This window comes from Barbatula barbatula, assembly GCF_947034865.1.
Source record: "Barbatula barbatula genome assembly, chromosome: 24".
Lineage (NCBI taxonomy): Eukaryota > Metazoa > Chordata > Actinopteri > Cypriniformes > Nemacheilidae > Barbatula > Barbatula barbatula.
The window spans coordinates 18,571,391-18,595,812 of NC_136787.1; the positions used below are offsets into that span (position 1 = coordinate 18,571,391).

A 24,422-nucleotide genomic window follows, 5' to 3' on the forward strand; every position below is an offset into this window, starting at 1 on the left:
AGTGTGGCGGGTGAGGGCCACAGGGTTCCTCACACATCCTGTATCTTCTTTCCATGCATGCCTTCGTCAAACATATGGCCTCTGCACTTCATAAACCCATATGAGGCATTATGTTTTACCGGTTTGAATTCACATTTTCATTCAAAGTGATGGAAGCTGTAAGGATTCGGGAATTTGACCTTCTGAGGTTGTTTTTAGAACCTGTTCACATTTTGGACCAGCAACAAACAACACAGGTAGTCTAACAAACTAAATGAAACAAACATGTTTTGGGGAAGACCAAGGTTTATGGACGCCCAGCTCCAGACCATCTAGAAGCTTAAAGGGATGGTTTACCCAAACAATAAAAAAAACTTTTATACTGTACTTACCCTTATGTCATCCTAAACCTGTATGACTTACTTTCTTCGGAAGAACACACACACAAAAAAAGAAAGAGTGTGGATCTAGAGAGAGTGAATAAATGATGACAGAGTGGTTAAGTTTGAGTGAACTAACTACAATAATACTAAGAACCCACAAGGGGTCAGTATAAAATCAGTTAGACGGGTAGACAAAGTTTCACTTTTCTCAGTGTCAAATACACTTTTCTTTGTAGATTTTTCAGACAATTTAAATAATGAATTATCTGATCAATTATTTTGTAATTGATCTTAAACTGATTATAGTGCCGTGTCTTTATTTACATTCAGTCATTTAGCGTACGCTTTTATCCAAAGTGACTTACAGAGAATTTAGGAGACAATTGACCGTAATACGTCACAGGGGCAATGATACAATAAGTGCTAATACCAACTCATTTTCACAGAGAGAGAGATAAATAGTTAGTACTTTTACATTTACCTGTCAAGTATTCACTGATTTGGGAATTTTATTGAAATATCAAGCAAGTTAAAAGTGCAGGATTTGGAAAAAGAACCGGTTCCTTTAAGAGGAAGAAAATTTTGATGTTTTGTCAACCAAAAACTGTATTTTTATATTAACAGAAATGAGTTGCTATTTTAAAATAAACAGTTAAAGTTTGTAATATGTATATATTAAAATATATATAGTTAAAATCTGTAAAGTGTTTATTTTCTACCCCGTGTTGACTTTTGCAAATATACACAGCTTTTCATAACAGATACTTAAAATATAATCTCAGTGATATATCTGTAAACAAACCCAAAGGTTTAACAAGTTAAAGTAATAAAACAAGATTACGTCAGAACCCATGTGTTGTTAAAGCAATAGCAAAGAAAGTGTAAAGGTGTGTCACGGCTTTACAGCTCAGTTACAAGTTTGGCTCTCACATCACATGATTTGACAGAACGTCCAAGTTGGCTTTAGTTGAGGTCACCTGTCGAGGGCATCAGCTCCAATAAGAGCACAGGAACGGTCAGACTGGCCTCATTTCAACACTCCACTCTCTCGAAAAAACTTGAGCTGTTCAACAGAAGCGTTAGACATGGGCAGCCAGGGTTGTGTGGTCTTAAAGGTGCAGATGTGCCAGTCCATTTTGCCCTGTCATGCCAACCACCAGGGTGAACTAAGTGCCGGACAGTTGTTAAAGTGGATGGACACGATTGCCTGTCTGGCAGGTGAGTACAAATTAAAGTTAGTGATGGTTTGATCCGCACCGAGCATTGTCAAAGATACTCATCTTCATTTTGCTTGAAACTGTTCCATACGTTGTTTGGCATAAAATATTCTTTATTCATCTCAGCTGCCTGTAGTTTACATAAATTTGACATGGGCTGAGAATTAAAATCCGCTATAATATATGCAAAATATAGATGTTGGCTAACCTCCCAAAGCAGTCAAAATGTCCAAAGGAATCTGACCTGTCACTTTATGTTATCAGCCCATCAGAGAGTACGGTTTGATAAGCAGTTGCCTTTGGACCTTAAAGGGATAGTTCACCCAAAAATGAAAATTCTGTCATAATTTCTTCACCTTCAAGTTGTTCCGAATGTGTAAAAACATCTTCGTTCTGATGAACGCAGAGAAAGATATTTGGTAGAATGCTTATACAACCAGATCTCAACATAGTAAGAAAAAATACTTTATAATTGTTTTTGTTCTGTTGATCACAAAATAAGTCATTTTGAAGAATCTAGGACAGCAAGCAGTTCTGGGAACTTGATTTGTTCCTACTATGGGAGTCAATGGGTCTTGAGATCTGTTTGGTTACAAGCATTCGTCCAAATATCTATCTCTGTGTTCATCAAAACAAACAAATATATACAGATTTTGACCACTTCGAAGGTCAGTAAGTGAAGTATCCCTTTAAGTTGGGAAGGTAGCTGCCATACATTCACCTTTAACCCAAAAGTCAAGTGTGAATCTGTTTGTGTCCCTCTCTCTCAGAGATATTTATGGGCGCACAAGGAAAGCAGACATGCAATATTTACAAGACGTTTCATTTCCTAGCAAGTAGTTTCTCATCCACCCAATATGAGACATATTAAAGATAAACAACGGTGGACAGAGTGACAAACAAGCATGTAGTGGTTTGTTTTATAAATCTCTTTCTTCATCTTCATGTATTTCTTGATCAGCTGAAAGGCACGCAGGAACGGCATGTGTAACAGCTTCCATGGATGACATTCAGTTTGAAGAGACAGTGAGGTACATCACACGACAAACGCAGTATTATTTCACAGTTTGATATACTGTTTACATATAAACATATTTAAATTAAGCCCTATAAAAGTAAGCATTTGACCATTTTAAGAGAACTATCTTAAAACCAGCCTAAAGCCTAAAACACACAGTACCTCTGTTAGAAAACAAACTTAATACGCTCTTGAAAATAAAGATCCACAAAGAACCTTTAATATCCGAAAAATCCTTTCTGTTTCACATTGTGGCAAAAAAAGTTTCTTCAAATTAAAAAAATGTAAGACAGAGATGGTTCTTTAAAGAAGCTTTGACTAAATGGATCTTCTATGGCATCGCTGTGAAAAACCTTCTTAAGTGTGTACTAGTCTTTTTGCTTCTCAAACATGCATCTTGATTGAAGATGTTTTAACAATATTTCATTGAAATGTCAACTGTAAATCTCAGTGAGTTTTATTTAATTCAGTTGTTTTCCATGATGTCCTATCACATAATATATCTGTCATCAGGGTTGGGCAGGTTATCAACATCCAAGCCAGAGTCAACAGAGCTTTCACCACCAGCATGGAGGTCATTCAAATGAAAAAATCAACACTAAGAAATGTGAATGAATATTTTGGAAATAGCCGTAGCGTATCTGATCCGCGTGTAATGTGTGTGATCAGGTGGGCATCTATGTAACCGTGCAGGAGGTGCTGAGCAGAGTCATGAAGAGGGTTTGCGTGGCTTTCTCCACGTTTGTCGCCAAACCAAGAGGAACGCAGAAAGTAAGACAACTGCCACTGTAGGGAAGTACTTTTAGTTAATAATACACTTTGGTCAGCTGACCGTCTGTGTCTTTTGCTGCAGGTGACTCTTAAACCACTGGATCTTCAAGATTCTGTTGAGGAAATGCTTGAACATTCGCTAGCTTCAGAAAGACGCAGACTCCGTCTGTATAATGAGGATGCCTTTACAAGCCTTATGAGTGACTATTACAACCTTCAGGAAAAGGGTGAGCGCTTCACAAGATCTTTTTCGATTGGGTTCATTTAAGAAAGAGGTGAATAAGGTTCAGGGCTGGTCACTGAGAACCTAACCTGAGGTTTCTTCAGGTCATTGTACCTTTAAAAGCTGTGGGAAAAAATTGCACTGTCCCTGGAACAGTGACAGGAGAGAGGAACATGTGCTACACCGGGTGGTGTGGAAATACTCTGTATGGTGGAAGGAATCTTCATACAGAGTCAGCCAGAGGACAGGAATACAACAAGAGTGATGTCATTCCAAAATGATCGCTGTATTGGATTTGTTGACATTTCAGGATTGTGGAACAAAAAGGCCATCATCCCCAACTTATCGACGGAGCTCACGCGGTTGGAGAGCATCGAGCTGGTGCTGCCACCACATGCCAATCACCACGGAAACACTTTCGGTGGACAAATTATGGCCTGGATGGAGAATGTGGCTACGGTGGCGGCCAGGTATTGGATCTTTGCACATATTCTTGCTATAGGGTGTCTCAACATCTGAAGTCAAATTTGTGGGTCTGTATATTTCGTGAATATGTTTTTGTTCCCCTAGTCGACTGTGTGGCTGCTATCCTTCTCTTGGAGCGGTGGATATGTTTCGATTCCGGGGTCCCTCAAGTGTTGGTGACAGACTGATGTTCAAGGCAATGGTCAATAATGCCTTTCAGACGAGGTATGTGAGCCAAACCTGACTGTTGTGGTATTGTAATCCAACAGCACATAAATGACATAATACCCAAGAAAAAGTTACTTACTTAGACTTTGTGCAATATTTACGAGTGATATACATATTCAAGAATGTTGAGCGGGGATTAATTTTATCTGAATTTGATTGGATACAATAAATACGTTGCTACAGTAAAGCAATGGGCCACAAGATATGGTACTTTGCAGCAAAGTTATAACTGAAACTTAAAGTATTAAAACATTACTGTTCATTGAAATGAAATATTATTTGAAAAACCTAAGCTAAACAGAAATGAGAAATAAACGTACAAAAGACGCTTAAGTTTAAACTAGAACTTAAAGACCCAGTGAAATAAAAAAGTACAATGTCAATCTTCAAGAAATATTGCAGCATTTATTGTAAATAGTTAGTCAATGTAGGTCATTCTCTTTATTAAATTCGTGTGCCCTCATAATCTTCAGTTAAAATCTGAAAATCCACTTCCTGTAATGACCTATGTTAGACTACTTGGGCGGAGCATCCAGAAACTCCTCCCCTTCAACTTCAAAATGGAACTTGTTTTATACATCCAATCAAATAGCAGAGAAAGACAAAAACCACACCCACTGATTTTCTCATTAGAAATATGGAAGTAAAAACGATCGCAACTTCCGGTTCACGGGGACTTTCAGTATAAATTAAACTTGAAAATAAACAAATACAGACAGTACATGTACATACAAATACTAGAAATGAAACTTAACATGAAAACAAAAAATATAGAAAGCTAATTCAAGAAATGAATAAAAGTACAATAGAACTGAAAACACATCTATAGTAAAGTTGCTTTGTAGTGGGTTAGAAAAGGGAAAAAACTGACTTGACTGACCACAGCCCCCATCTCTCTATCAGTGTGGAGGTAGGAGTTCGTGTGGAAGCGTATAACTGTATGGAATGGAAGGAAGGGACACCGAGACATATCAACAGCGCTTTTATGATTTATTACCTCCCAGGATCCAATGGTGACAGACGAACATTTCCTGATGTCACTTACACCACTCACGTAAGTGATTTCCACGTTCTACACTGACAACAAATCTTATATTTTAAACAATCTAAGACAAAGGTTTAACCTTAGTAAAATAAAAAAGTGACACATATATAAGGCAGCTTTTGTTGTTAAGGATGGAGAAAGGAGATTTCTTGGCGCTATTGTGAGAAAGAGAATTCGAATGGCCAGGTACGTGTCAATAGTACAAACAAAGCATAAATGTTTATGCTTCGAGACTGCTTAAGGAAAATTACATTTAAAAAAATCCCTGCAGAAAACACATTCTGTATTCAAGAGATGAAGGGTCGATTTCTGTGCCTTGGGACAGAAATAATAAGGTACACTCAAAATATTGGCTTTTGTGTAATGTGAAGTACACAATGTATGCTGGAACAATATTTTTTAATATAAGTAAACCGGGACATGACAATAAATTGTGTACTAAAAAAACTGATGTATTAATATGGTGGTCTTGTAATTTTATTGCAATTACATGTCAAATGTGTTCTGGACAGGTATATTTGGGCTATAACAATGTGGCCGCTCTCACCGTCTTAGCAGGAAAGCAGGGCTGGGAAGCTAATACCATAAATGAAAGGGCAAGTTATATTTATTCTGTGATCTACAATAAAGTTAAGTACATTCTATTTTTATGCATCTGGTGTTTTAAACTGACCCGCAGGTTGGAATCTACGTGCATGAGGAAGAAGATTCACTGTGTATAAGAGTGGTGATGGAGGTCAAGACTTCGGCTTTTCACGCTTTCTCGCACCTCTCTGACCTGCGATTGCGTCCATGCTGGGACGAAAACTATCTGTATGTGAACAAGTTACATCCTGATATAACAAGTTTATCCCACATAAAAATGATCTGTTATTGTTTGGCGTCGTGTCTTTCAGGAGCTGCAAGGAGGTCGAGAAAGCAGAGGAGGAGGAAACAGTGTATCACGTTAAATGTGCCGCAATCAACGGTGGAAAATGTCGAGATTTCGTGTTCCTGCTGTCCAAAAGACAACCGTGCAAATATGGGTGAGATTTCGCTTCTACCAACAAATGCAGTCTGTATTCACTGGTAATTCACTAGAATTCATAAGTATTTTATTACGACAGAGACCCGTATGTGATAGCGATCCGATCCGTCACCGTGGCAACAGTTCCACATGAGGAGAACTCCATCCGGAGTGAAGCTAAATGTGCAGGTTTCCTCATTCACAGAAAAGGCCAGTCAACCTGCAAGGTACCACTTGAGTTTTCTGAAGCTCTTATCTATCAGAAATATGGCCTTTGACTCTGATTATTGCTCTTGTAGGTATCATACTACAACCAAGTAACATCAGGAGTGCTTCCCTACATTGAAGGAAATTTAGCAGGCTGGTCCAAATCCATGGAAGACACGGCCATGTCTTGTATTTCATTTCTGGAGCAAGATTTGCTTACTACAGTTTTTTGATGCTCAAAATTGTGAAACTACATCTCTGCTAAATGTGATTCATAACCCTTAAATGCCACATAACCATGAAAACCACACAACAGATTTCACTGCTTTAAAGTATTTGTACAAAAATGTTTTGTAAATGTAATTTATTTTTCTCCTTTCTTGCTTGTATATAAATCCATCTCATAGCAGGATTAAAATTATACTGTGTCTGACCCATATGTAAAATCCACAAAATTCAGACACATACGTCATGAGTATCTTGACAAGTAAACTGTCTCAAAACAGTATCAGTCATTCTTGTTTCTTCTGAAACAATTAATGGCGGACAGTCTATCATTGGAGAAAACACCCACGGGACAGAGGTCTGTTAGAATACCACCACCTTGTCTTTTTTGGGCTGCACTTTCTTCTTGGGCACATGGACTTCTTCGTGGTCAGCACTGATCCTGTTGGATATGCGTCCAAGGGTGATGGAATTGGCTGTGAACAAAACAGAAAAGTCAGATCGGAATATACACGTTTTAATCCATAATAAACAGCAAAACGTGAAGTTACAGCTACTGACTTGACATCTGATGCTCGGGACAGTCTTTCTGAAAGTGTTCAACTGAGCCACACACTCGACAGCAACCTCCTAAATCAACAACAAAACCAAAACATGTAAACAAAACTAGTACGTCTTTCGTATTGACTAATATATCAACAGGTTGATGTAATAGTCACTTACCAGCAGCGTACATTCCCTTTGGGTTATCAGGACAGGATTTGGATAAATGACCCGTCTGACCACAAATAAAACACTTGGCATATGGGTATTCACCTAGAAAACAATAATAAACCCAATTTCTAATGCATTATTTTGGTCTGCTTGTGATATTTACTTTTGCTATGTATTTCTGTAATATAATGAGATGTATATATTTTGAATTATTGTTCACTCATAAGAACTCATTCAAGGACTCTTACCCATGGCAGGATCCACTTTAGCACGACATTTGTGGATTTCATGTTCCGTAGAACCGCACCGATAACAAATCCCCCGACCCATCTCCACATCATTATCTGCCTCTGGGCAGTCGGTAAGCCCGTGACCTGGCTTCCTGCAGTTGAAACAGATCTAGATTGAAAAAAGAACAGCAGAAATATTAATACCCAATAAAATATTACATTTAAGGTAAATAGTTATCAAAATTTTGTATTAAAATATTATGGCCACAGAAATGTATCTACACCCTTCAAGAACATGCACATCTCTATGAAAAGTGTTTACATTTTTCCACAAAATTATATTTCAGGTTTTAAGACTTTTTAAAAGGTATCAGTCAAATAAAAGGGCTGTTTACGGTATGTGTGCCATTAAATCCAAAAGCCCTTTTAAAATAAAACCATGCGTGTTTATCCCATCCAGCTCCTTACCATATTGCTCGTTTTAGTGTTCTGTCTCTTTATCCTTCTGTTTTCTCGTCTTTCATCTTTCTTCAACGCTATCGTCACTTCTTCCCTCAGGTCATCGTACTTTCCAGGTGGCCCCCTTGGAAGAGCCTGACCCGTCTGCTTCAGATACTCCAGAAACCCATTCACATCTTCAGTTTCATGTTCTTGGTTCTTTTTGTCAGGTTTCTTAATGCCTTGTCCCTTCTGGATGTGCAGCGGAGCTTTTGAGGCTCTGTCATGTGTATTGTCTTGGCCACCAGCGCTTGAACCTGGTCGTTCTCTATTCCCACTTGCCTTGAGCTGTTTCCATGGTGTGGCATCTGCCGGCTTGTGTTTGTGAATGTTGTTAGCACGGGCCCACCTTGTCATTTTGAGTTCTTCTGGATGAAGATAATAGTAAATCAAGTTACAATAGTAATACAACCGGATGCAACAGTTCCTTAAGACAATAAAATTGGTTATGGGCATGTTTTTATGTCAAAAACAAATGCAAAGCTCTGTTAAAGATCTTTTTTTCTTAATACCTGTATTGTAGTACTGTGCACCAGTATTTTGTAAAAAAAAAAATTCACGACAATGCTATACATTAAAAATGCTGCGATCTTTTTTGATAACATCACTTTACCGTAACCATGCTATATCCCGTAGACTGTATAAAACAGGTTTATCCATAATATAGTTAAATTATGGGACCAAAAATGGCAGCCTAATTATCCTGCCAAAAGTGAAACTTTACATTTACTTAAATAAAACATTGGTTAATTTTCTTATGTCCTATTCTCCAACTAACAAAATAACATGAATATAAATTATATCATAATGACGACTAACGTTAAGGCTCATATAAAGCTTTATAACAGATCACTGTGAAATCACCCTGTTAAGCCTGAGAGAACATTTTTGACGTTTAAGTAAGGGAGCCTTACAGGCAGCCTTTTGCTTCGCGTCGGGTCCTGATCACTTATTTTGTGATAACAGCCAGCTGCTTGTACATTATCCTGCTTATTATATGAAAATAACAACCCCTGGAATTTCGCGACTGGCCAATCAGTATTAAGCACTCGAATGAGCCGTGTAATAAAGTAAGTTGTTTAACGTTACTAATAGGAGAAGATCTTTAAGCCCAATCAGATCAACTACAACGGGAGTATTCAATTAAAGTTCCTAGAGGTCCAGTCTGTATACTTTCTTCCCTACGGAGGTACGGACAATAAGGATATGATCTTTTACCGGGCCATTTATTTTATATTTTGATACCCAGAGTATGTATGTATGGAAGGCTCTGTAGCTCATAAAAGAAGTCTGATAATGAATATTTGTAAATAAAAACAACAACTGACAACATGCAAACAGCAAATGTAATGTGACAAATCAAATGCTCTCATCATAAACAGAAAGCAAGAATTATTAAATAAATTCTAGCCTTTCCATGACATTCATACCAGAACTACTCCTATCTTTAAATATCCCATCCTTGACTTGTTCATTACAGATGCAAAATCCATCATAAAATCATCCTACAGAATATTCTGTGAAAATATAACAATATATTAAATATTGGACAAATTCTTAGTGAAATTCATCTTTGATGCATGTTATCTAAGACTTTAGTCTGGGTTTTCACAGGGTCACAAATGTTTACATGCTGATCAATAATGCTAATGCTTCATGTAGATAAAAACGTTATGTTTAATAAAATATCACAAATCTGGCTGAAAGGTTGGAGAAATATAGCAAACAGACTGAAGGATATGAAGGCTTTAATATCCGCTGCATTTTCTTTACTGTTGTGTGTCCATTTATCGGTACTACTTCATACGAAAGGGTTAAATGGCGCTAGATAAATATATCAGAGGATATAGAGGCAAAATATCAATTACATACGTTAAACGTTCCCGGGAGCGCGTGTGATGTACGTGATTCTCCGTTGTGTAGACGCGCGGCTCAATTTAAACAACCAAAATAGTCAAAAGTTTAAAATGGTTTATTAGGATATGACCGCCATAGAGGATAACTGGACTACAACAACAGCTCAAAATGATGAATTAAACTGTATTGTTCTTACCTCCTAATATCAGCTGTCACAATACAACACCGTTCACATGGGTTTTTCCTCGGTCCCACCAGTAAAAGCATCCGGTGTGAAACACTCGTCACTGGTTTTGTGGTTCCGTCTGATAATTGGTTCCGTTGTGAAACGCCAATCAAGAGTTCCAGGTGTTTGATTCATTTGCGTTTAAAAAGACCTTCACCGTGATCGAGGCTTTATTTTACATCTATATTTCTCTATTTCCACAGTGAGTTGTTGTCATTTAAAGATGCTTTTGTTCCTTTTCTTGGTGGGATTGGTTTGTCAAGGTAGGCTACAATAACCATGAATCATGTCCATGTTCAGTTACAGGATTTCAGATGTATTGTTTCTATTCATTTATTCAGTGTGGGGGGGACCTTTGGGAAAACAGAAGACCACTGAAATCAAGTATGAAGAAGGTAAATGAAGTCTTTATTATGAAATAAACTGCAATATGGTTCAATGGCTTGATGGAGATTGTGTGTTATTCTCAGGATACATTAACTTGCTGAGTGAAAATCCTCAATTGCCAGAAATTGGTGAAATAGCGCTGGGTAAATCATGCACATTTCAACAAAACGGTCTTAAATAATCTTCTAGTTAACAGTATATCAACTCATAAATGCATTTAGGACAATTTTGTATTTGATTATTTATTCAACAGATAATATGGAAGATGATGCTGTTCAGGAGGGTGATATCCTGATACCTGTAAGCTCAAATTGTGCTTTTATATTTGTAGTAATGCCATGTTCTTCATCTGACCTGATCGCCGGTGACATCCGGTTGAGAAAACCAGCATATGCTGGTTTAAACTGTGTATTAATATTCTAGCAAATCTGTAATACACCGGTGCCTAACTACTCCACAAACTATCGGCTTTTATTCTGCTGCTTTAAAAAGATGAATGTATTTTCTTAAGAGTGACAGGAACGCTGTGAATGATTTGTGGCCAGAAGTGGATGGGAAAGTATCAGTGCCGTATGAAATCGATTTCCTCCTTGGTGAGTCTCTAGAACATTTGATGTTGTTTTGACTCTGAATGTTTTTCTCTCTTGTTGTGTGATTCAATGCAGATATTCATCCTGAACCTTGAATGTCTCTATACATTTCATGTTTTGACCCTTTGTGTTTTTTTATAAAAAAAGGTTTGTGTGTTCATTGTGTGCGTATGTGTGGTGTCAGAGGACCGGACTGAAGCAATAACTGAAGCTTTAGAAATGATCAGTGACCAGACTTGCGTCACGTTTCATCAGCGCACTTTTGAAACAGACTACATAATCTTCTCTCACGGTCAATGGTTTGTTATAATCTCGGACTACACTATCATAGACTTTCATATATTTAACCAAAGGAGCTTATAATGATTTTCTGAATGTTTTTAAGTTATGATGCTTAATTAACTTTCATCGGTTTAATTTATTTGATTCCAATAAATTTGAGTTAAAGTGTCTGTCTTTTTTCATTATTGAAATGTTTTCATTGACTAACACTTCTGTGTTAAGGTCTAATGCAGCTCAATACATTATCTCATTAATGTCACAGTTTAATCAGACAATTTCTCGAACCTTTTCTTTTTCTAAAGGTGTGAGTCTTACGTTGGCTGTAAGGGTGGTGAACAGCGTATTGTGGTTGGGCAGAAGTGTCGTGTTGGAAACATCTGCCATGAGATCCTTCATGCTCTCGGGCTGTACCACGAACATTCACGACTCGATCGTGAAGAATATATTACTATATTGTCTGAAAACATTGCCCCTGGTATGGCTCATGAGAATTTATTCAATTCAACACTTTCGGCAATGGCTAAATAAAAAATAATTTAGTTTTACATGTTTTAATGTATCCAGTATGATCTTATTTCAAAGATTATTTTTATCTGCTTATGCATTCTGTTCTTTTAGTGCTTATTGTAAAATATTATTTTGATGTTGGCGTGATGGATTTTCATTCTCTTCATCTTGAAACTTTAAATCTTGACTTTCTGAACATGTGTAATTATAAGGGACTTGATTGTAAGTTCTATGATACTTTTATTCAGGGATGGAAGACAGTTTTCTGGCAAAAGATGGAAACACCCTTGGCATTATGTATGACCTGGGATCTATCATGCATTATGGACCGTAAGGTTACTCTTAAATAGTTTATATGGTTGTTGGGTAAGATATGGTTTCATTAGTGTTCTCTTATTTTTTGTAGCAAATTTCTCACGCAATGGAGAAGACACAATTGTGGCCAAAGACAGCTCTGTGACAATCGGCCAGAGAACCCATTTGAGTGAGCTGGATGTACTGAGAATTCGGAGGCTTTATCAATGTGGTATGTCAATTCAGTTTGTCCCTTGGCTCGGTTGGTTGAGTATTCAGTTTGCTGTGCAAAGGTATTGTATTAAGTTCCAAGGAACACATACTGATAAAAATATACACTTTTTCACAGAAGCGAGTACACCCCTCGCATTTTTGTAAATATTTTATCTTTTCATGTGACTACATTGTAACAAAGTGGCATTTCTTCAGTGTAAAGTAGTGTGCAGCTTGTATAACGGTGTGTTTGCTGTCCCCTCAAAATAACTACACACAGCCATTCATGTCCAAACCACTGGCAACGAAAGTGAGTACCCCTTATTGAAAATGTCCAAATCGGGCCCAAAGTGTCAGTATTTCTGTGGCCACCATTATTTTCCAGCACTGTATTTACCCTCTTGGGCGTGTAGTTCACTTGAGCTTCACAGGTTGCCACTGGAGTCCTGAGCAGGTGGAGTTTAGAGATCTTGAGCTCCTTCTGTTTGAGGATGCTCAACAGGGTTTAAGTCCATGACATTTACCCTCAGCTTCTTTAGCAAGCCAGAGATCGTCTTAGTGTGTTTGGGGTCGTTATGTTGGAATACTTTCCTGCGGCCAGGTCTCCGAAGGAAGGGGATAATGCTCTGCTTCAGTATGTTCAGTACATGTTTGCATTCCCTCAATGAACTGTAGCTCCCCAGTGCCGGCAGCACTCATGCAGCCCCAGACCATGACACTCCCACCACCATGCTTGACTGTAGGCAAGACACACTTGTCTTTGTACTCCTCACTTGACACTATCTGAACCAAATCCTTTATCTTTGTCTCCTCAGACCACAGGACATGGTTCCAGTAAACCATGTCCTTAGTCTGCTTGTCTTCAGCAAACTGTTTGCGGGCTTTCTTGTGCATCATCTTTAGAAGAGGCTTCCTTCCTTCTGTGGAAGTTCCAGTGACTAGTGTGAGAGCGAAAACACCAAATTAGACACACTCCCATTCACACCTGAGACCTTGTAACACCAACGAATGACATGACACTGGGGAGGGAAAATGGCTAATTAGCATTTTCACTTAGGGGTGAACTCGCTTTTGTTGCCGGCGGTTTGGACATGAATGGCTGTGTGTAGAGTTATTTTGAGGGGACAGCAAATTTACACTGAAAGAAATTTAGTGAGTACAGCTTGTATAACAGTCTTGTCACATGAAAAGATATAATAAAATATTTACTAAAATGTGAGGGGTGTACTCACTTCTGTGAGATACTGTAAGTGTACGTAGCTGAAGTCATCTTTACTTTTCAACAGCATTTTAAACACAGTTCCTGAATTTTTTTTATAAGAAATGAGCAAGAACATTACTTATAGATTTGATTTCTTTTTTACGTTTATTGTAGATTTCAGTAAAGGAGACTCCAGTGGAAATAGAGAAGATTTTTTGTATTGAGTAGGCGTGTTTTTAGTTGCATGGTTTATTTCTTTATCAAATGGAGTAAAGTGTAGCTTAGTCATTCTCGGTCTGTCACACACGACTATGACCTGGACTACAGCTGATGAAAAGAAACCACTGACAAAGTATTCCTTGATACAGTTCTGCATTATTTCTTGTTGTGTGACGTTGCTTGGCACTGATAGTTTAACAAGGCAGGCGCATCTCCTGCCAAACTAATCTACTTTCTCCCTTTCTGCCCTTCAGACGTGTGAGAAGATGAGGTCGAAGGGAAAAGTGATACTATGACACTGCCAACCATCATCTTGGATATGGATACTTTGTGATGCATGAGTTCTGAGGCTAGGATGACAAATAAAGGGTCTTCGAAAGAAAAAATATTATGAGGGTCATCTATTATAGTCTAAATTTCAATTGTAAAATGTATGAAGTTAAAACTCATTCACAATTTTTCGTGTAACATTTTGCAGATCATTGTGCAGTTTTTTGCCTTTGATTTTTAAAAGATGAATTTCTTGTAAAAGCTTAATACTAAAACTATGTGAAGAGCTTAAATGTGCTTGATAGGATATTGTAGTCGTTTTTGGAGTTTATAAAGCTTATTATATAATATATTAAATTCAGCTAGCATAAAGTAATTTGTTGCTTCAGAAATGTTTTGCCATAAAATGCCTCTATACTTTATCAAAGTCTATTCAAGCCCATGAAGTCTTCTACACTAAACAGGGAGCAAAACAAAGGGAAACCTCTGCATGAATTAATAGCTGTACTGTTTAACTTGTGTGCTATCGGTGCTCTGTTTCTAGAGATGGTTCTTTTAAACTTTGTTGGTGCTTTTAAGTGGCTGACAATTATAAAGAACTGAGATGATGAGAGTGATGCATTCTCTGTCTGACGGCATATGAGACAAGTGTTCTACAGGTGACGTCACGGAGGAGGGACTCGGAGAGATGCGCTGATAGAGATCACATTCAGTTCATTCTATCGACTGATGCGCAGAGTTGAGATCGCAGAGGATAAGACATTTACATTTAGTCATGGAGCACAAACTTTTATCCAAAGCGACTTACAAGCATGCATTTTGGAGGCAATCGGACACAACACATTGAAATTGGAGGCCTGTAGAGTGCCTGAACCCCTGCTTAAATAATTTTTCTGGATTGGCTTCTGCAATAGTGCCCTGAATCCGCTCATCTTTAACAGGGACTTTCGGAAAGCATTCAAAAATATTTTGTGCAAAAAGTGTAAAGGTTGTTTTTAAGAAATCTTCTCTAGAGCAGTAATTCTGATCAGAAAGTGTCAGTCCCCCCTAAAAAAACAGGCCAACCTAATCAAACACTGATCACAATAATGGTGATATTCGAAAGTTTAATGTTTTTTCAACATTAATTGCGGGTGCAAAAGTGATATTGATTCAATGCAATTAACATTGACAGATCAACTATTTTGGCATGGCACTTAGTTTTGTAAGGTGGTGAAACATGTATGAGAGGAAGAACAACCCAATGGCCGAGTCCAAATATTATTTTTACATTGCATAATCTAATCTGACTCCTAAAGATAAAAAAGAAAACCTTGTTGAATGATATTTGTATTTTGTGTCCAAGTAGTTCGCCAGATCTCTAAAATCTCAGGTGGCGTGACCCAATGCTCCTAATTAGTCCTTCACTATCCTGAACGTAGATTTGCAGTAACAAAGGATATACAAGAAAAACTCAGAAAAATACAGAACAAATTCAAACATGACAATTTATTAGTCAGGTAAATGTTTCTTGCCATTTACAATTCAGAGAATACAAAAACAAAACATAAAATCCTAAAAGATTAGTCTACGAGTCTAAGATGCATACCTGACAGTAGAAAATGAACCTCTGCGACCACTTTATAAACATCCCTGGCAACCCCTTACAAAACCATGTGGCATGTTGTGCGTTATTTTACAAAAACATTTAAAAAAATCTAGTACGTGTTTTGTCTTTTGCTGTGCACTATTCTGCCATTAAAAAAAAATGATGATAAACACTTTATACACTCTTATTCCAGTGTGTTATCTCTTAAGGGCTGGAAGCATCTTTACGCTGAGAGTTCATTAGAGAGCTTGTTTAAACGAATGTTCTCCATAATCACGGTTTCTGTAGTCAGTGTTTACAGACCCATCAGAGCAGCTGAATTGAGTTTAAGATGCTCTCTGGATGCCTTTTAAGAGCTGTTATTTAAAGCATGCTATGCTTTATCCACTTATCTGGATGAAGCCCAGTGTGTTCAGTCAAAGGTCTATGTTCTCTGTTTAGTAAACACTTTTTGTACATTAATATGTGGTTTGTTATAAAGTTGAACTGTAAATGACCGCAGATGATGACACGTACTTCTGTTCTGCATCCTGCGTGCGGTACAGATGTAAAGCAGTGAGATACAGGAAGTTCTTTTTTGCAATAATTAGACGCCTCAAAAGTTTCTCATGGGGTTTGTCTTTCAATTGCTTTGTGACATTAAACACGAGGTCACTGGGTGTCAAGAGTGAGAATGGACAACTTGTTTTGGGAGGTTTTTCTGTAGAGCAGTGTTGCACTTTCTCCAAGATGGACTTTTTTTGGACTGGTTTTTGCTTGCATATCATCATTAGTTGGTTGAGCATTTCACTTTTCATCAATATTAAAATTTGTGTCATTTACTCACCCTCGAGTTGTTCCAAATCTGTATAAATTTCTTTGTTCTGATAAAAATAGAGAAATATATAATATTTTTGAGTTATTACCACAACTCAACTGCAGTTTGATTCATATAAATTGAAATGCACAAGTTAAAAAAAACATGATTTTTAAAAGTTAGCGGTTTTTGCAAATGAACTCTTCAAGTATATTATTATCTTAAATATATTTTTACAGCAATGCCACAGAAGAAGAATTTTTTACTCCCCAAAGAATCAACTGTAAAGTGTAAAGCCCCACATCTCATGCAGACAGACAGAAATGTTATCGCGCAGTGGGATGGCGAGAGGGCTGTTTGTTACGGCCTGTTATCTCTGGAACTGTTGGAATGGGCTGGAGAATTTGTGTTTGTGATGCAGTGGAGGGAAGCGACGTGCAGCTCGCATGTTCTGCAAGGAATATCATGTTATTTGTATTTATTACACAGCTCGATTCTGATTGGCCAGTCGCAATATTTGCAGGTTCGTTATTCCCAGAAGAACCTCTCAAAACAAATAACACACGGTAACCTGGATGCAGCAAAGCATTTCGACTGTTTTTTACGACAAATTAAGTGTAAATATATCTACTCCCTCAGGTCATCATACTTTCCAGGTGGCCCCTTCTCAAGAGTCCGACCCGTCTGCTTCAGATACTCCAGAAACCCATTCACATCTTCAGTTTCATGTTCTTGGTTCTTTTTGTCAGGTTTCTTTATGCCTTGTCCCTTCTGGATGTCTAGCGGAGCTCTGTCATGTGTACCTCTGCCACCTTGTCATTTTGAGTTCTTCTGGATGAAGATAATAGTAAAGTACACAGCATTTATTGTCATTAGTATAATGGTTAGTAATACAACCAGACGCAACAATTCCTTAAGACAATACAATTGGTTATGGGCATGGGTTAAAAACAAATGCAAAGCTTTGCTAAAGATCTTTTTTTCTTTATACCTGTACTGTTGGGCTGGGTAACTGACAATACCTGGGTTTGAGGTCGCAACATTAATGGTAACAGTCACCATATTTTATAAAAAACGATCAATCATTCATGACCATGCTATATATATATATATATATATTACAAATGCCGCAATCTTATTTGATTACATCACTTTACCGTAACAATGGTATATCCCATAGACTGTATAAAAAAGGTTTATCAATAATATTGTTAAATTATGGAAATACAATGGCAGCCTAATCATTTTACCAAATATGAAACTATACTTTTACTCATATAAAATTGGTTCATTTTCTTATGTCCGATTTTCGAACATAATGCATATAATGATGAATTACGTTAATGCTCATATAACGCTTCAGATCAAGAACATTTTTGACGCTTAAAGGAAGTTATTTAACAGTACTAACAGGAGAAAATCTTTAATCAGATCAACTACAACAACAGCTCAAAATGATGAATTAAACTGTATTGTTCTTACCTCCTAATATCAGCTGTCACAATACAACACCGTTCACATGGGTATTTCCTCGGTCCCACCAGTAAAAGCATCCGGTGTGAAACTCTCGTCACTGTTTATGTGGTTCCGTCTGATAATTGGTTCCGTTGTGAAACGCCAATCAAGAGTTCCAGGTGTTTGATTCATTTGCGTTTAAAAAGACCTTCACCGTGATCGAGGCTTCATTTTACATCTATATTTCTCTATTTCCACTGTGAGTTGTTGTCATTTAAAGATGCTTTTGTTCCTTTTCTTGGTGGGATTGGTTTGTCAAGGTAGGCTACAATAACCATGAATCATGTCCATGTTCAGTTACAGGATTTAAGATGTATTGTTTCTATTCATTTATTCAGTGTGGGGGGGACCTTTGGGAAAACAGAAGACCACTGAAATCAAGTATGAAGAAGGTAAATGAAGTCTTTATTATGAAATAAACTGCAATATGGTTCAATGGCTTGATGGAGATTGTGTGTTATTCTCAGGATACATTAACTCGCTGAGTGAAAATCCTCAATTGCCAGAAATTGGTGAAATAGCGCTGGGTAAATCATGCACATTTCAACAAAACGGTCTTAAAAAATCTTCTAGTTAACAGTATATCAACTCATAAATGCATTTAGGACAATTTTGTATTTGATTATTTATTCAACAGATAATATGGAAGATGATGCTGTTCAGGAGGGTGATATCCTGATACCTGTAAGCTCAAATTGTGCTTTTTTAAGGAATAATTGACGTTGTGTGAGTAGCTGCGTCTCGTTTCGTAAGGCTGTGTCCTTGTGTGCTCCAGGGTAGGCCTATCATCCTCTATACCCTATATATGGAGGATCCTCAACTTCGAATTAAACGAGACGTCCTTCGTAGGACAAAGTTGGTCACTTTCTAGACTAAACAATGCCAAAGGAGTTAACAAAGTAAATCGCAGTAGAAGGGTGCATACGGACACCTGCTCCTCGATGACGTAATAAGCTTCAAATGAGACCTCCGTAGGACACGGCTGAGCGAGAGGTCACGCGTACACCTGCCAGTGACACAAAAGCCAGTTATGATCTTATGATTTACTCTTGTTTGTATCACGGCAGTATAAAAATCAGAAAGAGTAGGTCTTTCAAACTCTATTTAGGCTATTATCAGTTATAAGCAACATAAAGAGAACTAACCAGGTATCCGTGTTTATAAGTTAATTTTTTTCTATTAGGTATTAATTTGTATTTCCGTATTTGTATTTCTATATTGATTTTGAAACTCAAAACTTAACTCCGTTAAGAAAACTGCATTGGTTAGGTAGGTTTTGAATGTGGTCGGCTTTTATTCTGCTGCTTTAAAAAGATGAATGTATTTTCTTAAGAGTGACAGGAACGCTGTGAATGATTTGTGGCCAGAAGTGGATGGGAAAGTGCAAGTGCCGTATGAAATCGATTTCCTCCTTGGTGAGTCTCTAGAACCTTTGATGAAATTTTGACTCCGAACAATAGCGAAAAACATTCAGTGTGTCAATGCAGATATTCATCCTGAACCTTGAGTGTCTGTTTTTTTTCACATGCTTTCATTGTGTGTCTGTATGTGTGGTGTCAGAGGACCGGATTAATGAAATAACTGAAGCTTTAGAAATGATCAGTGACCAGACGTGCATCACGTTTTATCTGCGCACTTTTGAAACAGACTACATAATCTTCTCTCACGGTGACGGGTACGTTATCTTGGACTACACATCATATACTTTCATATGTTTAACCAAAGGAGCTTTTAATGATTTTTGACTTTGTTTTTTAATTTATGATGCTAAACTTTTTCCATCTGTTTGTTTTGAGTTAGAAAAATGCAAGTTCAAATGTCTTTTTTTCTCATTATTGAAATGTTGTCATTGACTAACACTGCTGTGTTGAGGTCTAATGCAGCTCAATTCATTGTCTCAATCAATGTCACTCGGCGTCTAATCAATTTCGCGATCTTTTTCTAAAGGTGTGCGTCTTACGTTGGCTGTAAGGGTGGTGAACAGCGTATTGTGGTTGGACAGAAGTGTAGTGCTGGAAACATCTGCCATGAGGTCCTTCATGCTCTCGGCCTGTACCACGAACATTCAAGAATCGATCGTGAAGAATATATTACTATATTGTCTGAAAACATTGCCCCTGGTATGGCTCATGAGGAATTCATTCAATTCAACATTTTTGGCGATAGCTAAACGTAAAACTACAAAGATGGATGTTTTAATGTATCCAGTATGATCTTGTTTGATTCAAACATGATGATTTTTATCTAGTTATCCGTTCCGTTCTCTTTTAGTGCGTATTGTAAAGTTTATTTTGATGTTTGCGTCATGTTTGATTTAAAGCCTGATGCTATAATGGACTTTCATTCACTTCCTCTGGAAAAAGTGTCTGACTTTCTGAACATGTGTAATTATAAGGGACTGGATTGTAAGTTCTATGATACTTTTATTCAGGGATGGAGAAGAATTTTCTGGCAAAAGATGGAAACACCCTTGGCATTATGTATGACCTGGGATCTATCTTGCATTATGGACCGTAAGGCTACTCCTAAATAGTTTATATGGTTGTTGGGTAAGATATGGTTTCATTAGTGTTCTCTTTTTGCAGCAAATACTTCTCACGCAATGGAGAAAACACAATTGTGGCCAAAGACAGCTCTGTGACAATCGGCCAGAGAACCCATTTGAGTGAGCTGGATGTGAAGAGGATTCGGAGGCTTTATCAATGTGGTATGTCAATTAAGTTCTTGCTGTGGGTCAGTTGGTTGAGCATTCAGTTGACAGTGCAAAGGTTTTGTATTTGAAGTTCCTAGTAACACATACTGAAAAGTCCCAAACTAATCTACTTTCTCCCTTTCTGCCCTTCAGACGCGTGAGAAGATGAGGTCAAAGGGAAAAGTGATACTATGACACTGCCAACCATCATCTTGCCATCTGGATACTAGATGACGCATGAGTTCTGAGGCTAGGATGACAAATAAAGATGTTTCAAAAGCAAAATGTATCTTTCGTCATCTATTCTAAATTTCTATTGTAAAGTTACGTAGTTAAAAGCTCATTCACACGTCTCTTCGTGTTACATTTTGTCCACTAGGTGGAGATCATTGTGCAGTTTTCTTTGCCTTAAAATGTGCTTGAATATTGTTGAGGTTTATTATATAAGAAATGAAATAATTCAAGTAACAGTCACTTGTGCATAGGCTTCGTTTTATTCAGTAGTATATTTTTCTTTTTTTTATTGGACTAGCGCAAGTATTGTTATACAATTAATTGTATTTGTTGCTTCAGAAATGTTATGCCATAAAATGCCTCTAGAAGATGGGCTTGAATAGACATTGATAAAGTAAACACTAAACAGGAAGCCAAACAAAGGGAAACCTCTGCAGGAATGCATTAATGGCTATACTGTTTAACTTGTGTGCTATCGGTGCTCCGTTTCTAGAGATGGTTCTTTTAAACTTTGTTGAAACTCTGGTACTTTAGTGGCTGACAATTATAAAGAACTGAGATGATGAGAGTGATGCATTCTCTGTCTGACGTCATATGAGATAAGCGTTCTACAGGTGACGTCACGGAGGAGGGACTCGGAGAGATGCGCTGATAGAGATCACATTCAGTTCATTCTATCGACTGATGCGCAGAGTTGAGATCGCAGAGGATAAGACATTTACATTTAGTCATGGAGCACAAACTTTTATCCAAAGCGACTTACAAGTGAAGTAAACAATGAAAGCAATTGGAACAAAACAACACCGTACAACCGCGTGGACGGTACAATGATTGGATGGATGATCATGTAGCGTGTTGTAAGAACCTCGGGTTTTTTTTATCCTTGAAAATGAATTAAATAGACATTCAAATTCCAGAAAACTGGACCTTAGCGTTAAAAGTTTTTCGGGGTTTTTTTTTTTCGTGGAACTTCATGCACACATTTCTTTTTCTTGGTGTTTGATGGAGCGCATTTGGAGATGGCAAAGCTCTTAACGCATTTTGGAGGCGATCGGACACAAATCACATTGAAATCCGTTTTGAAACAGTTTAACATAGGCTATAAATTGTCAGCATTTAATTTTAGTAGTCTAGACATGAATTAAATTGATTATATTGATGCTTCTGCGCCCAGTGTGCGTCTCCTTAATGCTGGAGATGAGATTACGCGCTTTTTTTACTTACTGCTAATAAAAACGTGTTGTTCTTATTCCGTAATATTTTAAGGAAGTTTTTCTTAATTAAAGAGACTTATGTACTACAAAACTAGTATAACAAGTATCGAAATTACTTTTTTGGAAGCTGACTGTTTTTATTGGACTTTGGACATTCTGACTGGACTTCTGGTAAGGTGCTCTTGTATGCCATTCTGTGCCATAAAGAGCCTTTTTACTCTTTACAGTTTTGGCGGTTTTCTGAAAGGAGGAATGTTTTTGGAAGGATTAAGCTAGCTGACATTCAGTTATAAAACTATATCTGCCTGAAACCTGGACTGAAGATGACTGCATTTCCAGACCATCCGTGTTCGTCAGATACTGGCATATGCAACCAGAGCTTGCCCAGATCTCCTCCTTACTCCCCTGAAGCCACCGCGGCATTTGCCACAGCCATGATGCTCGTAATGCTCTTTACCATCTTTGGAAACATTCTGGTAATCATCGCAGTACTGACGTGCCATTCTCTGCGAGGGCCTCAGAATCTTTTCCTGGTCTCACTGGCCGCAGCAGACATCCTGGTGGCCACATTAATCATCCCGTTTACCCTAGCCAAAGAACTCATGGACTACTGGTACTTCACATCGGTTTGGTGCGAAATCATATTGGCGCTCGATGTGCTCTTCTGTACCTCCTCGATCATACACCTGTGTGCCATCAGCCTGGACCGATACCTTTCTGTCTCCCAGCCGATGCAGTACGGCACCCAGCGGACTTCTCGCAAGATCAAAGGGGCCATTCTGGTGGTGTGGCTCATCTCTGCTGTCATCTCATTCCCCCCTCTCATCTCCATGAACAAAACCCAGGAGCCTGAGGGAGGGGATGGCCCACAATGTGAACTGAACAGTGAGCCCTGGTACATCCTCTACTCCTCCATCGGGTCCTTCTTCGCTCCCTGCCTCATCATGATCCTGGTGTACGTTCGCATCTACCAGATCGCCAAGAAGCACACGCGATGTCCTCCAGGAGAGCCCAGGAAGGATGGAGCGGGTGCCATCCCACAGGCAGCAGTCCAAAGAGGCTCCCTAGACAACGGCAAAGCACAGGGAGGTGCCAATCATGTAAATGCCTCCATTCTGGCTCCCTCTTCCTCCAGACAGCCTGCTCTCAGAACCGAAAAGGCTACGTATCAGCCGCATCTACCTGCCGTCAAAACCCAGCAGCAGATGAAACCCCCGAAGAAGAAGGGGGGCAACAACAACGACGACAGTTCAAGCTCTGGCTCAGATGGAGAGGTTGAGAGGAGACATGATGCCAACGGGACGACCTCCGATGTGGGGGCGCTGGAGCCGGGCCATCAAACCTCACCCACCCAGACGTACAGGAACGTAATCGCTACATCAAAGGGCAGCCAGCTGGCCTCTCCAAACATCCAGCAGACACCAGCCGGGACGCCAAACACAAGGAAAAAAGCCATGATCATTCGAGAGAAGCGCTTCACCTTTGTTCTGGCGGTTGTTATTGGAGTTTTCGTCATCTGCTGGTTTCCATTTTTTTTCACATACAGCTTGAAAGCGGTTTGTCCGGAGGCCTGTAAAGTGCCCGAACCCTTGTTTAAATTATTTTTCTGGATTGGCTACTGCAACAGCGCCCTGAATCCGCTCATCTATACGATCTTTAACAGGGACTTTCGGAAAGCATTCAAAAATATTTTGTGCAAAAAGTGTAAAGGTTGTTTTCTTTAAGAAATCAACACTTCTCTATAGAGCAGTGATTCTGATCTGAACGTGAAAATGTGTCAGTCCCCCCCCACAAAAAAACATTTGGCCCACTATGATATTCTTACGATGTTAAAAATATGTATACAAGCATCCCCACTTCCCTATATTATTATCATCACCGTCTTGCGAGATATCTAATATCACAACAAATGTTCTAGTACTATTAAGTCTAAATAACAATAATGGCTAAAGAAATTGGAATTTTGAAAACTGATTTTGGGGTGAAATAAAAGTTCCCGGCTCTTCCCCAGAGATGAAGAGAATGAGCCTGGTCATGGTGTGGACACAGTTCAGAACATTCACAGTAAATGTACAGATTTTGTTATATCATCTTTTCGAGATTCTTTCAAATTTTCTTGACTGATCAT

The 24,422-nt window shown here is 38.3% G+C and overlaps 5 protein-coding genes across 7 annotated transcripts; 4 read left to right on the forward strand and 1 right to left on the reverse strand.

The window, feature by feature from the left end:
* Nucleotides 1–1,261: 1,261 nt before the first annotated feature.
* Nucleotides 1,262–7,404, forward strand: acot12 (acyl-CoA thioesterase 12; the record flags this gene model as incomplete). 2 transcript variants are annotated; one of them, XM_079448532.1, is made up of 15 exons in its annotated part: nt 1,262–1,580; nt 2,541–2,610; nt 3,111–3,171; nt 3,267–3,368; nt 3,451–3,595; nt 3,902–4,061; nt 4,162–4,281; nt 5,188–5,338; nt 5,460–5,515; nt 5,601–5,664; nt 5,842–5,925; nt 6,009–6,142; nt 6,226–6,354; nt 6,436–6,562; nt 6,635–7,404. In XM_079448532.1, the coding sequence occupies exons 1-15, from the start codon at nt 1,448–1,450 to the stop codon at nt 6,773–6,775; spliced, it is 1,677 nt and encodes a 558-aa protein (XP_079304658.1). In that variant the 5' UTR covers nt 1,262–1,447. The 2 variants fall into 2 exon arrangements, with proteins under 2 accessions (XP_079304658.1, XP_079304659.1); XM_079448533.1 differs by lacking the exon at nt 5,842–5,925 and having other exon boundaries at nt 6,635–6,775.
* zcchc9 (zinc finger, CCHC domain containing 9) lies at nt 6,867–18,173 on the reverse strand. Of its 2 annotated transcripts, none has more exons than XM_079448535.1 (6): nt 18,122–18,173; nt 8,180–8,577; nt 7,730–7,880; nt 7,491–7,583; nt 7,329–7,397; nt 6,867–7,243 (listed from the first exon to the last, which is right to left on the reverse strand). In XM_079448535.1, exons 2-6 carry the CDS (start codon nt 8,564–8,566, stop codon nt 7,131–7,133), a joined length of 813 nt encoding a protein of 270 aa, XP_079304661.1. In that variant the 5' UTR covers nt 8,567–8,577; nt 18,122–18,173; the 3' UTR covers nt 6,867–7,130. The 2 variants fall into 2 exon arrangements, with proteins under 2 accessions (XP_079304661.1, XP_079304660.1); XM_079448534.1 differs by lacking the exon at nt 18,122–18,173 and adding an exon at nt 10,263–10,363.
* LOC306889515 (hatching enzyme 1.2-like) lies at nt 10,393–14,361 on the forward strand. The gene is made up of 11 exons (XM_079448536.1): nt 10,393–10,414; nt 10,496–10,555; nt 10,634–10,687; nt 10,763–10,822; nt 10,933–10,979; nt 11,191–11,272; nt 11,454–11,568; nt 11,854–12,026; nt 12,307–12,388; nt 12,465–12,584; nt 14,240–14,361. Exons 2-10 carry the CDS (start codon nt 10,516–10,518, stop codon nt 12,544–12,546), a joined length of 735 nt encoding a protein of 244 aa, XP_079304662.1. The 5' UTR covers nt 10,393–10,414; nt 10,496–10,515; the 3' UTR covers nt 12,547–12,584; nt 14,240–14,361.
* Nucleotides 18,174–18,269: 96 nt separating the features above from the next.
* LOC306889129 (hatching enzyme 1.2) lies at nt 18,270–21,128 on the forward strand. Its single transcript, XM_079447839.1, has 10 exons — nt 18,270–18,414; nt 18,493–18,546; nt 18,622–18,681; nt 18,792–18,838; nt 19,488–19,569; nt 19,715–19,829; nt 20,102–20,274; nt 20,586–20,667; nt 20,740–20,861; nt 21,000–21,128. The coding sequence occupies exons 1-10, from the start codon at nt 18,375–18,377 to the stop codon at nt 21,005–21,007; spliced, it is 783 nt and encodes a 260-aa protein (XP_079303965.1). The 5' UTR covers nt 18,270–18,374; the 3' UTR covers nt 21,008–21,128.
* A 1,472-nt stretch (nt 21,129–22,600) lies between these two features.
* LOC306889176 (alpha-2B adrenergic receptor) lies at nt 22,601–24,018 on the forward strand (the record flags this gene model as incomplete). Its single annotated transcript, XM_079447906.1, has 1 exon — nt 22,601–24,018. Exon 1 carries the CDS (start codon nt 22,618–22,620, stop codon nt 24,016–24,018), a length of 1,401 nt encoding a protein of 466 aa, XP_079304032.1. The 5' UTR covers nt 22,601–22,617.
* Between the last annotated feature and the right edge of the window lie 404 nt (nt 24,019–24,422).

Coding starts and splice junctions, on each gene's coding strand:
- LOC306889515 (XM_079448536.1), top strand. CDS start 10,516: ATGCTTTTGTTCCTTTTCTTGGTGGGATTGGTTTGTCAAG. Junction 10,556..10,633: donor GGTGGGATTGGTTTGTCAAG/GTAGGCTACAAT, acceptor TCATTTATTCAG/TGTGGGGGGGACCTTTGGGA. Junction 10,980..11,190: donor AGGGTGATATCCTGATACCT/GTAAGCTCAAAT, acceptor TATTTTCTTAAG/AGTGACAGGAACGCTGTGAA.
- zcchc9 (XM_079448535.1), bottom strand. CDS start 8,566: ATGACAAGGTGGGCCCGTGCTAACAACATTCACAAACACAAGCCGGCA. Junction 7,584..7,729: donor TAAAGTGGATCCTGCCATGG/GTAAGAGTCCTT, acceptor ATTGTTTTCTAG/GTGAATACCCATATGCCAAG. Junction 7,398..7,490: donor AAAGGGAATGTACGCTGCTG/GTAAGTGACTAT, acceptor TTGTTGATTTAG/GAGGTTGCTGTCGAGTGTGT.
- LOC306889129 (XM_079447839.1), top strand. CDS start 18,375: ATGCTTTTGTTCCTTTTCTTGGTGGGATTGGTTTGTCAAG. Junction 19,830..20,101: donor ATCTTCTCTCACGGTGACGG/GTACGTTATCTT, acceptor CTTTTTCTAAAG/GTGTGCGTCTTACGTTGGCT. Junction 20,668..20,739: donor TCTATCTTGCATTATGGACC/GTAAGGCTACTC, acceptor CTCTTTTTGCAG/CAAATACTTCTCACGCAATG.